Below are 13,587 nucleotides of genomic sequence, written 5' to 3' on the forward strand. Positions count from 1 at the left end.
CATCGGTGCAAAGAAACGTTGGATGGTTGGGGAGAAATTAAAAACACTCATGCATAGATAATACCCGAGTGTTGTGGCGAGCAGGAGTTTACCTGGCTGCCAGCAGCCCAAGTCGATAAGCCAGTGGCGCGAGGGAAAATGTTGTTAGGTGGATGAAAAAATGCCGAGGAGGAGTGGGAAAGTCTGGCCATATTTACGTAAGCTTAAATCGCACCATGTGTGTGTGTATTCCACCAGCAGCAGGAGTCCGCCATGTGTTGCAAATTTCTGCAGCTCCTGGCTGTTGCCGCTTTTCCCTGCTCTCGAATAAAACAGGCGGCCACAGTGCGTATGAGTTATGCAGATAACACTGAGCGCAGCTCGAAAGCGACAGCGGCTGGCTGGGCGACCGCAGAAAGTGTTTTACTCAAAGGCATCGTAACTCTTCTGCGGCGCTTTCTTTGCCATCTTTCACTACTTTCTTCCGCAAAGCTTCTTTCCACACAGAGGGAAAATTTGAGCAATTCTTGGAGGTAACAGTTCCCTAGAAATGATTGTTTCAATGTGATTCTCTACTATCTTTACACAATAATGATTTCTCTGTAAACTATAAAAAAATAAAAAAATGAAATAAATCTGAAAAATATATAGTTACCCTTATTCTTTATTGAATTCTAGTAGTTATAGGTTTTTTTGTGTTAATTATTGTATTTTGGTCTTAACAGAAACCCAATTTTATTACTTATTTCCCTATGTGCACTGTCAACTTTCTCGAAACTTCAATTTCTGTATCTGAGAAAAGCGCTGAGTTATTGGCAACTTGGGGAGCGAGTGAGTAAAACGAAAAGGGCCCGCGTCGTGCATTCTGTTTTGGCCTGACAAAAAGTTTCCAGCTCTGTATTATTTTTGCGTGATCATATTTTTTATCTGCCCTGCCCGCGTAGCTGCTCAAATTTAAATTAAAACTTCGGCACTTTTGCATTTTATCCTTGACTTTATGACTTTGGGTTAACATGGCAATGAAGTGATGCCGTTGCTCAGCTTGGCATTTTTGCTCATTTTCCGGGGGAAAACAAGGGAAATTGGTGGGCGGGGCCGGTGGTTCGCGTGTGAAACTTTGTGTCGACATTTTGCGGTTGTAAAGCGTCAAACGCTTAAAACTTAAATAGTTTTTCCTCCTCTTGTTGCTTTGTCATTTTTTTTTATCATTTTATTTTGGGCGAATGAAACGTTTTTGCTTTTATCGCTTAAGTTTGAGGACTGTGGTTTTGCATTATAAAAAAGTTTGACTGCGAATTTGTAACCAACCTCCCCCAAATCCCCATAAATACTCTCTGCGTTTTGCTTAATTTTATTAAAATTTTGCATATTTGTGTAATTTTTTTGCGACAGCCACAGATATTTTTTATGAGCGCAGGACGGCATGTTCGAGTGCTTCCTTATCGTGGTGCTAAAATGCGAAGTGCTTATTTGAATATTTTATAAATTTTTCATTCGCGCCTTATTTCGCAAAATATTTTCGCACACATTCTTTGGGCAACTTTGACATTGAAGTGTGCGCATGTGTGTGTGCTGGGATATACCAGGGTGTGTGTGTGTGTGTTGGTGTGGCTATATGCTAAATGTCTGAAACACGTCTGTCTGGTTGCTAAAGGCCAGCACACATTATGCTTGGGTCCTGGGTCCTGGGTCCTGGCTCCTGCACTTGCCCCAGGACCCTCTTTGCAGGAACCCCTCTCCATTTTCCCCTCGGCCACAGAGCAAATTTGCATACACACCAACACACACAGGCCGTGTGTGGTTTGGCATTCATTTTCAGTTCAAATTTATGCAATGGCTTAAATAAGCGCAAAAATGCCATTTTACCCACAGCAAGTGACAAAATGTATGTTTCGCTGCGCATAAAAAAATAATTATGCAACGAACATAACACATTTTCGGAACTCCTGGAGTCGAAGAAAAGCAGGAGAAACACTTAAAAAAATATTTTACAAAATGCTAGAATAATACATTGCTTACATTGAAAAAAAATATAAGTTACAAAAAAATCTGCAATAAAATAAAATACTTTTATAAACAAAATGAATCAATTGCTTGTAAGCCATTTAAAAAACTAATGAAGTTATGGTTAGGAATTCTTCCAGATTTTACCCAAACTTAAGACCTTTTATAAAGACTTATTTTCCTTTGTGCACTTGTTAGTACCTACTTCATACTTTATGTTTATCGCTCTGTAAATAGAGTAGCAGGTGCTTGAGCAGTTTCGGGCAAAGTTAAACTTTATGCAATTGGTAAAATGTTTTCATCAGCATTTGCATTCGCCAGCGGGCTTCAGGAACTCCACTCTGGACATTGGGCAGTGGATATTTACACATTTGTCAGGGACATGGGCCTGAACTCTGCCCAACCAGAGACCACCGACCGCATTTAGTTTCGTTGTTGATTAAGTGCCAGAGTGCAAGTTGAGGCCGGGAAAACTTTGCCTTTGGTCTTGGCCAGGCTAGAACTGGGTGTTCTTAATAAAAACAAGATGTTCGGTTTTATCTGGCACCTACCCGAAACATCCTTCCCCTGGCAGTTCCGCAGCCCCAAAGACAAACATGTGCGGGGCCAACGTGTCGTATACTTGATTTTATATGCAAAGTACTTGCAGCGTTTTATGTGAGATTCAATTTCCCACACTGCTTCGTCATACTGCTTATGCAAAATCAATAAAGAGCAAGCGGAAAATGAGGGGGGAGGGGGGTTAGGGTTGGAAAAGCAGAGTGCAGGGAAAATATTTACGCATGTCAAAGGGGTTATAACACCTAACCGGTGTGTCTGTCCCCCCGGCGAAATCGAATCCAACTGAAGACAAAGAGCCGTACAAAGTGATGTGATGCGAGGCGACGTGATGGCTCCATTTCGTGAAAGGAGTTTGGGACCATCAGAAATCAATTTCCTGTGGCGCCAAAAGGGAAAGCGCCAAACTTTTCCCAAAAAGTTAAAGCCAAGATGAAGGAAAGTTTTACCTTTCGCTGGCAACTTTTACCTGTCGCCTTCGCAATAAAAACATTGCCAGCTGCTGCCACAATCAGTCAAACAATCAATAGTTTGATTAGGTTTCCCTGCCACATGTTGACTTTAAGCGAAAAATTAGCCCTAAGCCTCCCCCAAAAAAACTTTTCACCCCTGCCACAATAAGCAAACAAAAAAAGCGCAAAAAAAAAGGAGAAACTTTGAACTGTTGCCGGTTATCTGGTGTGGGGGCATAGAAAACTTTTAGATACAAAGAAACAAAAATAAATATATTTAGAGATAGAAGGGGCAGACATATGCTTACTGCCCGTGGCACTCAAGTTGACATTTATACGAGGGAGCATGCAACAAGAAAAACAACTCAAAGTCAAAATGGCCAAAATATGCACATAAATTTCATTTCCAAATAAAACCAAAAACAACAACAGCAAGTTGGTGGGGAAATGAAAATGGAAAATGGGAACGGAAAAAGTTGCAAATGTGCAGAGATAAGCGCATGCTGCAAAACAACATCAACTGGCATGCTGGGATGTAATGAAATTAAACAAATTGCCTGGCTTTGCCCTGGTTACCTGCCTTTTGAATCATTGTCAGCGAGTGGCAAAGTTTTTCCCCCTCATCCCCTGACAAATCCCACGACATACAAATGAGTTGTCTTGCGGGGGGCGGGAAAAGTACGGAAAATGGGAAAAATAGGGAAAGCAAGGAAGCTGCTGCTCCTGCTGCTCCTACTGCACAGCAAACGACAATTCATGTAAATTGCTTAATTTATTAGACTTTTTCAGGAAAAAGCAGGCTGACACAGCCCCCTGAAAGCTTCCTGACTTTGACAGCGTCGCGACTTTGGCTTAAGTATTAGCAATTGTTGTTGCTGCCGGCTTTTCTATTTGCGCTCTGCTACAATTTCCTTGACGGGCTTTTGTCTCGGTGGAAAAAAGTTTCACAGCATTTTGCCCCATGTTTTTCCTCTCATTTTCCTCTGTTCAGTTCGGTTCGGCTTGGTGTTTTCTGTGTTCTGCGAATTTGTTATCTTAATTCATGTCATTTAAAACAGCGAAAGAAACGCAGAAAAGTCTGCCACCATTTGTTTCTAAATAAAACTCATGGCAATTGAATTCATGTCGTGGCGGTGGGGTGCGGGGGGTCTGAAAACTTTTGTGTAATACGCGGACAGATTAAAAGTTTTTTTTCTTCGTACCCCCTGAATACCCCATATAGCGTATACGCCGCGTGTGCCGCTCGCCCGTTTCACGTTACGCATACGCCTCGTTGGCGCTGGCGAAGAAAATGCCGAGCGGGGCGTATTCAAGCCGTGTCAGCTTAATGGCAGCATTCATACAAATCACAGTTTCCCGCCCGCCGCTTCCGGGCTGCCATTGCACTTTTCCATGGCTGCCTTCTTGTTTTCCCATGTTCTAAGTTTTTTTTTCCCTTTTTTGGGGGGCTGCAGCATGAATTTATACGTCAGAAATTCAAGAAAATGCACAGGAAAAGAGGCGGAAAACAGCGGCAGCAGCATAAAGTGCAAGAAAAGCGCGCCGCACTCACGAACACTTTGGAAGTACGGGGAACACATGGCATTACTGCAAAAAACTAGGTTACAAGTTGCAACGTGAAACCTAGACGTGATGTAGGAATTTCTTAAAGCGGCCCCACTTTAATTTTTGTTGAGGAAAGTAGTGAAAACATACCCAGTTATGTGGAAAACTCTGGTATGCTTTGGAGGAAAGGGTTCTTGTTTCGTACGCCCGAGTTCGAAGATCACTCGCTTTTCACAAAACACGCGTCGTCACTCGGTTTTCTTTCGTCACATTTGCCGGCTTGGCCAGAACTGCTTCGCTTTGTTGGCTATTTTCAACTGGCAAACGATTTCTTGGCCCCCGACTTGGCTGGGATTTTCCGCAATTCGCCGCAGCAGCTTCGTGGGAAAAAACCGAACTTGCATTGCCAGCAAGAGCGAGATGTCGGTGATTTTTCCGACACTCTCTCTTATAGCTGGGGTATAACAGTTTTTCCTGCTCCAGTTTTTCATCCTGGCGTCTGTGTGTGAAATTGTGTCATTAGGTGCATTTGTTTTCGTTGTCCTGACCACCTAGCACCACCACCCACCACCCACCACCCACTCGACCCTTCAACCCTTCGACCCCCTCTGTTGTTGCTGTTTATTTGCTTCATCTTCATGCCGTGTCACTTTTCGAGTGCCAGTGTGTGTCAACCTGGCGCCGCTCATCTAACTAAATGCCAACAATTATGTTTTGGAGTCTCATTAGTTGCAACTTAAAGTGTTCTAATGTGTTGCCGTGTGTGAAGAACGATGACGTTAATGATGTAAGCGGCTGCTGTGCTCTGGATACTGAAAGCTGGTTGCTGGTTGCTGAAAGCTGAAAACTGAAAGCTGAAATCTGAAAACCGAGCGCCGAAAGCTGAGTGAAACGGGTGGCAGGAGCCAAGAGCCAACAGATGCCAGCGGAATCGAGTCAAGTGGGCTCTATATGCCCACATATATGTATTTTGGGGTCGAGTTCGTGCCGCGCGGCGTTTTGTTAATTGGTATTACCTGACCCACACGGTGAAAAATTGATGAGGTGCTTGTGAATGTGCTTTAGAGAGAAGAAATACAGAACAATCGGTAGCTGAAAGATTTTTTATGATTTTAAAGGGGTTTGAAAGAGTTAGTTTATTTCCTGGTTTAAAAATACGACTCCTTAATCAAATCAAAGTTAAAGTTTTTGCGGCGTGCATTAACTTCCCACTTCATTTTCGATTCCTTAGGCAGGAATAATAAATACATCATAAAATACATTATCTATGAAGTTGTCATTCAGCAAACTGCAAATTATGCTTATTTTATAATCGAAAAGTTGAAGCTTCAGGGGTGACATTGTCATGAGGTGACATTGTGATCATCTTAAATGTTTTAAATAGACATATATACTTTAATTTCCTTTGCCACCCACAGTAAACACCACTTTACCGATTAAAGCTTTACTTTATTTTTGTTTTGTGCACCAAATTGAGTATGGAAATACACCTGTGCCCGTAACCCCGAAAGGACCCGATGACAATGCCAGGGCACTGAGTGAAAAACAAAGCCAGTGGCACAATATGGCACAACTAATCACGCTGACGTTGACAGAAAATGCACTAAACAAAGAGCCAAATAAACCGACGCCCAGCCACACCAAACGCCATACGCTATGTGCCACCGGAGGGGGTCAGGCCATAAAAATCGCATGCGAGCCAGGGTTGGTTTAATGAATGCCCGGATCCGGGGATCTGGGGGGATCTGGGGGATCAGGGGATCCAGGGATCTGGGGGATCCCGCCATCCTGGTATCCGAGGGTCCGAGAAAAACGGAACCAGCGCACACAGGTTACCAGGTTGGGTTCAGGTTGCTGTCGGAGCCAACTAATTTAAGCTGCGCCTTGTTATAATTACGCCGAGCAGCAACAAAGCTGTTGGAAAATGATGCGCACGTGACATCCGGCACGGTTCTGCCGCCGTCCGTCCGTCCGAGGGTCCATCGCAAGTCAAAAGGCGAAGGGAGAAAAGCCGGGAAGGCCACGGAGCCGGGAAAATCAGCCATCAGCCAACAGTGAAAGCCACAGCGTCAAAAAAGTTAGTACGCTAGGTGGGGCAAAGGTTGGGACTAAGGGATACCCAAGATTTACTGGAAGGTCCCACCAAAAATCATCCTAATTCATGCATTCCCTTGAAGTATGGCATCACTTTCCATTCAAAAAAACGCTTGTTGAAATTGTATTTTAATGAGGTAACCTTAATTACTTGTAAGTATATTGTGTGAGATATATATGTTTCAGTTAAATACACTTTAAGCCATTTCAAAAAATCGTTGAATATACACTTGAACCTTTAAGTTCTATTTCTATTCAAATTTCATAGTTTAAATATTTGTATGAAAATGGTAAAGTAATGATATAAGTGCCTATTATGCCTTCTTTCTATTTCTCTTTTTTTTTTTAAACACACATTGGCGTAAATACGATACTTCCCCGAACCCTAAAAAACACTGGGTATAAAAACAAAGGGCAGGCCAACGAAGTCACACGCTCCGAAAGCAAACAGAGCAAAATGCAGTCTTTGCGGGTGTAAAATAACCAAGCCCCTGAACCTTTCCCCTTTCCCTTCCACCTCCCCGGCCAGCTTAGTTTTTAGAAAATTATGAGTGGGTGGCAACTGGGGGTTCCTGCATTTTTTATACAATTTTCTGGGATTACTTGCACTCGGCGGCGGCAGGCAAAAAAAAAATGGTGGAAAAGCGGCGGAGGGACTCAAGAAAATTAGTCGCGCTTTTCGCTCGCGTCGGAAAGGAATAAAAAGTGCAGCCAAGGAGCGAAGTGTAAATGTACTTCCGCTGCAAAATGTGGGCGTGCTGCCCGTCCGCTGACAGCTGACTAGGGGGCGGTGGGCGTGGCCGCTGGCTGGACAGGGCAAAAAAATGCAACTTTTTCTAATTAAGCGTACGTGCGACTGTCAACGGCTTCAGCTGCTGAGGCAGCGTGCTCTTTACTTGTATAACTTATTGCCGTTGACAATAGTTTTAATTGAAAAGCGCCCAGCTCCCCTGTTCAGAACGTGTATGGCTATGGACATGGGTGTGGGCTGGGAAATGCGGACAGGGGCGAAAAACCAACTCCTGAGCTCACCTCTGACAATTCAATCAACGCTACAAATGCTGACTCGTTTATTTTTCAAGACGCCCCGCAGCAAGACAGCAGAAAGAAAAGGTACTGAGAAAAAATATTAGTGGAACTAATAATTCTTAGGGAATGAAAGTATCTGAATTTAAGGTAAATGATAAACTATTTTATATTTTTATTACATTTTTCGTTTTTAAGCTTAGTAGTGCTTAACTAGGATCTAAATGGGACAATTCCCATGAAAAACTGAACTTGGGACTTTATTTTATAATATAATATTATTATAGGAACAAGTTGAATATAGGTAAGTATTTTGAGCTTTTAAAATATTTTAGAAATAAAATAGTAACTGCAAAATGTTTTGGGATGAAGATTTTACTAGTATGCTTTTTTTGAAGATATATCATTGTTAAAACAAAGCAAAGTACCTATGTATATCTTTAATATAGATTTATTTATTGGTACAATACAATTCCATTAAAGAGATAGCTCCAAGGTTTCCCTGATATTTTCCAGTGAGCAGCTGTTGAGTGAGGACAGCTTAGCCGGCATTTGTCTTTGTAAGAGCTTCTTGCTCGGGGGCCAAGAACAAGGACGCTCGTCTTGGCCGCCACTTAGCTGCTGACCAACTGCAACTTCGGGCCAAGAGTTGCGCTCGCCCGGGCCCTAATTGAAGTTTCCATTGATGTTGTTGTTACTGGAGTTTCCCAGGGGGTGTGGCAGATGGGTGGTGGGGGTGGCACATATATAGTGGGTGGCTGGCTGGCATAACTCAGCCGCATGCTAAATCAAGAAGCGTCTCAGCTCGGAATCCATTTCCCATAGTCATGCACTGGCAGCGAACATTTATCAAGATGATGGCACATGCACAGTTTACCTGTGCGCCATAAATAAGTAAGGCATCTCTCCGCGCCTCGTCCTTCTGATCCTTCGAGAGCGATGCAATCAGCGCCAGGACTCCCCCGCTGCCACGCCCCCAGTCCTTTGCCTCGCGCACCTGCCACCTGCCGCCACTTCTAACGCCCCCATTTTAGAGCCCACTGTCTGAGAAGGCGGCTGCAAGTTTCTTAATTTTCGTTCGCCGTGAATTTGCTCACACATTCGCCGAGTTTTGCGCCTACGTCGGGCTACTTTTTATCCTTCCCCTTGGAAATACTATACACGGCGAGAGAAAATGGGTACTACTAAATCTGGATCTTAAAATAAAACTATATTTTATGGATAAGGTTTAATTTAGGACTTAGTTACTATTACTACAGCAAACTAACTTGACTGACTTAAAAATTATAACATTGAAGATGGAACACTCTGGAAATTTTATAATCAATTTAACCACAATAAGTAACTTATATGAAGCTAAATAAAATACAATCCTTATATCAACAACAGGTAATTTAAATTTTAGCTCATCGCGTTTGGGTAAATAATATTAAAGTCTGTTTACGTAAGATCTCCAGATTATCCTTGATTCTGGTACTTTTGGCAGTGCACTACTGTGAATATTGTTGTGCAGCTTGGCGTAGCAGAAAATCGCTTAAGACGCAGCTCTGTGCGAAAGTTTACCCCTTTTTAGGGGGTTGCAGAGGGGGTGGGAGAAAGTGCCAGCCCCCGGATAACCGTAACTCCCACCTGGCCAAGTTTTACAACTGCGACTGCCTCAGTCATCAGTTTTGAAGTTGAAGTTTTGCCGGGTTTGCATCTCGCTTTTCCGTATCTCTGGCTGCCTTTACGTATCTTTCCGGCTCAACTTCATCGACATCGTTTACTTTTCGATTCGTTTCGTTTTGCAATCTGTAATTACGAGCAGCAGCCGCTTTTGATGCTTTTTCGGTTTAACTTTCAACAGCTGCCAGGGAGTCTTCCTCTCTATCTCCTCGTCCATATCCTGGTATCCTCAATCCCCTTTCTTCACTTGAAATATAATCGACATTGTCGATTGGCGCGTGTGTTTTTGTGGTTTTTGCTGGGAAAAGTTTCCTGTTAGTTTTGTTTTGGTTGGCATTTCTAATGCCTTGGAAGGGAGTTTTTTGATTGCGTCGAAAGGATTGCATATTTTATGATGATGTGCCGCTGTTTGGCTTGGTATTAGACTGTTTTTGTTTGCCACGGAAAGTGCGTTTCATCATTGAGTGGCGCTGCCGCTGGCTCATTAAGCTGCATTTGATATGCATACGAAATTTCCGGCAAGGATTCCTCGAAGAATCCTTTGACTGACGCTAATTAGAAAAGTTGGCCCAATCACGGGTAACACTTCCGCTTTCACCCTTTTTTTAAACTTTGTTTTTGCCCGCCATTAACGCAACATTGACGCTAATAGAGTCGGCGACTTTATCGAGGACTTTGGCAATAAGAGTTTGCCAACAAGTTTAAAATTGTCTGCATGCCTTACGATGGCGGCAAAAAAAAGGGGTAAAAAATCAAGGCGCAAATGACGGTTCACTTAATTTGCATTTAATTACAAAGTTCTACAAAGACCTGAACTGAAAAAAAATCCCCCCCATTGGCAAGCAAATATTTTCACAGATACATAGCGTATAAACAAACGAGCAAATAATGTATAATGCATATATAAATATCATTTATTTGGTTTAGATGTTTGTGTTTTGTGGGAAAACATTTCACATATTCATTGGGCGGCACTTAAAAGATTAAAAAACATTTGATGTTGTATCCAAGAGAACTGAGGCGAGTCACAAGCAAAGTTTTTGCGACCGCAACGAGGCAGAAAAAATGGGCGGGAAAATCAGTTGATAAACAGCTCACGCAAAAGCTGTAAAAAAAAAGAAAACAAAATTTCATACAAGAAAATTGAAGCATAATGAAAACCATCTAGTGAAAACATGAATCGCGCTTAAATATGTATTGAAAAAGTTTTGGTTACGATATTTTTATAGGGATTGCTTCTTAATGAAGTGTATGCTAGATGCTGCCGCAACAAAGGGCACTCAGAAATTAGCATTAGTACGCGTTCCCACTTCCTTGACCCACATTTTAGTTGGTGCCTCCAATTCGACTGACGTGCGTGAACTTGCGCATTTCGTGCACGTCCTTGTCGTGTCCTCACTGCTCCTGTAACATCCCATTCCCACCCATGCCATCGCATCCAATCTCTCATTTCAGTGGCGTAGTCAATAATTCACCAAAAGTCGGGAGAGCTTCAAAAAATAAGTAAAACAATTAAAAAAGAACAATTTTTTGCTATGTATTTACTTTAATTATTTTAAGCTGGAAACAATAAGTGTTAAGAGTTTTTAAGTGGTAACTAAAAAATTACTGAAAAATTTACCCCTTTAACAAAAAAAACCCTGGCATCATATTTTTTTTAATTAAGCATTTACTTACTCATTCAATTTATTGTTGACGTTTAAAAATCTTTTGTTATTTATATCTACTTTTAATTGGACCATGTAGCATTGTACGAATTTAAAGTTACAAAATAAATATTTTTAAATAGATTTTTTATACAGTATCCCTTTTATCGCTACGCCACTGCTTCTTGCGGCTTTTTGAGTTGCGTTGGCGAAATGGCAGCCATTAAACGAATGGTTTCCCGCTTCTTTTCCCTGACTGAATATTTTTATGCTGCAACTTTTCGGGGCAAGTTCCTCATTGGAGTTTTGATTGATAAATGTATTATTTTTTATTGCTGGCGCGCGCTTTTCCGCTTCCATTTTCCACTTTGCCACAGTGGCTTTTATGGGGCCACCTGAACGTGAGCCGCAGTCCCTCGGAGCCTCCTCCTTCGGCAGTTAATTTTCAAATTAGCTGGCCTTTCCCCGGCCCAGAGAGCCAGCCTTTTAATTACAAATGCCATGGCGAGGCGGTTGGCGGCTGGGGCAAACAAAAAATGATGAAGGGGCGGCAACAAATGTCTGATTAAATAAATTGACACAAATTAAAAGAATACGCTGCCATGGCAACAATTAAATCAAAATTCTTGAGTAGCAACACAGCCTCGCGTCGCTTTTGATTACATAAAAAACAAGCTAATTACGCGAGGAAGCAAGGAGCATCCATAATAACCATCTTTCGCTAGCTTCTTTGATGTAAGTGGGTGGCGGACCCACTTTGGCATTTGTTTTAATGTCAATTTCCATTTAAATTAGCTGCCTCCCGGGCTTCTGGAGCTTGTGGCCAGGCCGAGTACTCCGCAAAGCAAATGATTGAATGCTCCTCGCACGGCTTCATTGTCGACTGCCTGCGAGCGCGATTTACTGCAAATTTTTTCATATTTTCGCATATGCAAGCCCTTGCAAATTGAGAGCGAATAACGCAAATGAAAATATCCACTTTTAATGGCAGTGACGTAGTCAAGGGGCGATTGTGGGGATAATGGAATGGAAGTTACTGGGTTTTCTGCACCTCGAGGGGAAACCAGGTGTGCACTAGGAAAAATAAATTTGAAAAAATAGAACTCTGTCCTCTTAGTTGAATATAAAAAATATTTTTGTTTAAACTAATGTTTTTATATGTAAAGCTTTCCATTTCAAACCAGGAATCAACGCGCAGCAAAATCCATTTGAACTACCCTACTCAACAAACTTCTTATCATAACATTTTTATAACTATTATGGGGCTCCTTTTAGTTATGAAAAACATTCCGATATATTATCTTTAATACTTTGAAATTCTCGTTTTCTGTTAAATACAGTCATTATATTATTTTCCCCGGTGTTTCAACCCCTTTCCCACACACCACTGCCCCGATTATAATATATACGTGTGGGCAATGCATCATGCATGGGCCCAGGAATAATCGGCGAGGCAATGGAGCGTGCTATCAATCGATTTCAATGGCAATAACTGGCATAGTCTACTTCTGTGCGCACGGCTACAATTGCTGCGGCCCGGGCGTGAAAGTTTTTAATTGCCCGACTCGACCGATCCGATCCGGATACCGTTCTCAGCGAACTGAAGCGCACCGCAAACAGGAAACTCAACCCGCGCACAAATCATAATAAAAATATGAAACAAGGCCAAGCGCGGCATTGTAATACGAGCACACAATTATCAACATGCCGGGCCACTCGTTCCATTTACAAGTGCATATTGTTGAAGGAATTTCGCTCGCAAAAGCGAAAAGTACCGAGTCGAAACCCCGCGTATGAGTAATGAACTGAAAGCCAGGGCAAATTAAATATCTGCATTAGAACTAAATACAAAAAGTTTATTTTACACATAATTAATTTGATTTCGGGTCGGTTTGTCCGTGGAAGCACACAAAGGCAACCTTAATTAAACGAAAATAAATTAGCCAGCTCACACAAAAAACGCAATGAGGCACCGCAAATGCGTGAAATAAACTGGGTAAAAATAATGCAAAGGTAAGTGAACATGGGGAAAACCAGCCATGGCTGAAAAGTTTAAATCTTTTAGAATAATCAGTTTGTTTTTCGTATGTAAATTGGTTTTTATAATTAGGAACTATTAAAAAAAATGGTTTATATTTTGAAAATAATATTAAAGTATATTTTCATGTTTTGGTTTTATTCCTCACCATTACAAATAATATAGAGATATCATTTTATACCAATATAATTCTTGAATATAGGCATTTTCAGTTCGGAAATGGGTTTTGAATGGAACTAAATAGCTCTGCTTGTAGACTGCGATCATTAAGGCACCCAAGAACACCTTCTGACTTAAGCGTTTTCCTGGTAAAGTAGCAAATATCAGCAATAAGCAGGAGCATAAACTGGCTAACAACTGGGAAAGGCCTCTTGGCTCATTGTTATGCCAACGGCGTGTGCCTGCCGTGTTCATGCTGACAAATTATGCTGTTTTATGCGTTTGTCGCCAACTCGGGCACCCACACTCATACTCACACTCACACTCACCAGAAAGACCGAGCGAAAAACACTCACATCCTCGCACGCATCAGGATAAACGCACGCATGATATACGCAGCCCGCAACTCGACCCCAAAAAC

At 42.0% G+C, this 13,587-nt stretch overlaps 2 protein-coding genes across 2 annotated transcripts in view; one reads left to right on the forward strand and one right to left on the reverse strand.

Annotated features, from left to right (window-relative positions):
- beat-IIb (beaten path IIb) overlaps positions 1-4,844 on the reverse strand; it is a 36,107-nt gene extending 31,263 nt beyond the window's left edge. The window contains exon 1 of the mRNA XM_017089161.4: positions 4,689-4,844. The gene's annotated coding sequence lies outside the window, so the exon portion shown is untranslated. The remainder of the gene's footprint in view (positions 1-4,688) is intronic.
- A 391-nt stretch (positions 4,845-5,235) lies between these two features.
- LOC108020822 (uncharacterized) lies at positions 5,236-5,382 on the forward strand. Its single transcript, XM_017089201.3, has one exon. The coding sequence runs from the start codon at positions 5,236-5,238 to the stop codon at positions 5,380-5,382; it is 147 nt and encodes a 48-aa protein (XP_016944690.2).
- The last annotated feature ends 8,205 nt before the right edge of the window (positions 5,383-13,587 follow it).

The sequence above is a fragment of the Drosophila suzukii genome, chromosome 3, assembly GCF_043229965.1.
Source record: "Drosophila suzukii chromosome 3, CBGP_Dsuzu_IsoJpt1.0, whole genome shotgun sequence".
Lineage (NCBI taxonomy): Eukaryota > Metazoa > Arthropoda > Insecta > Diptera > Drosophilidae > Drosophila > Drosophila suzukii.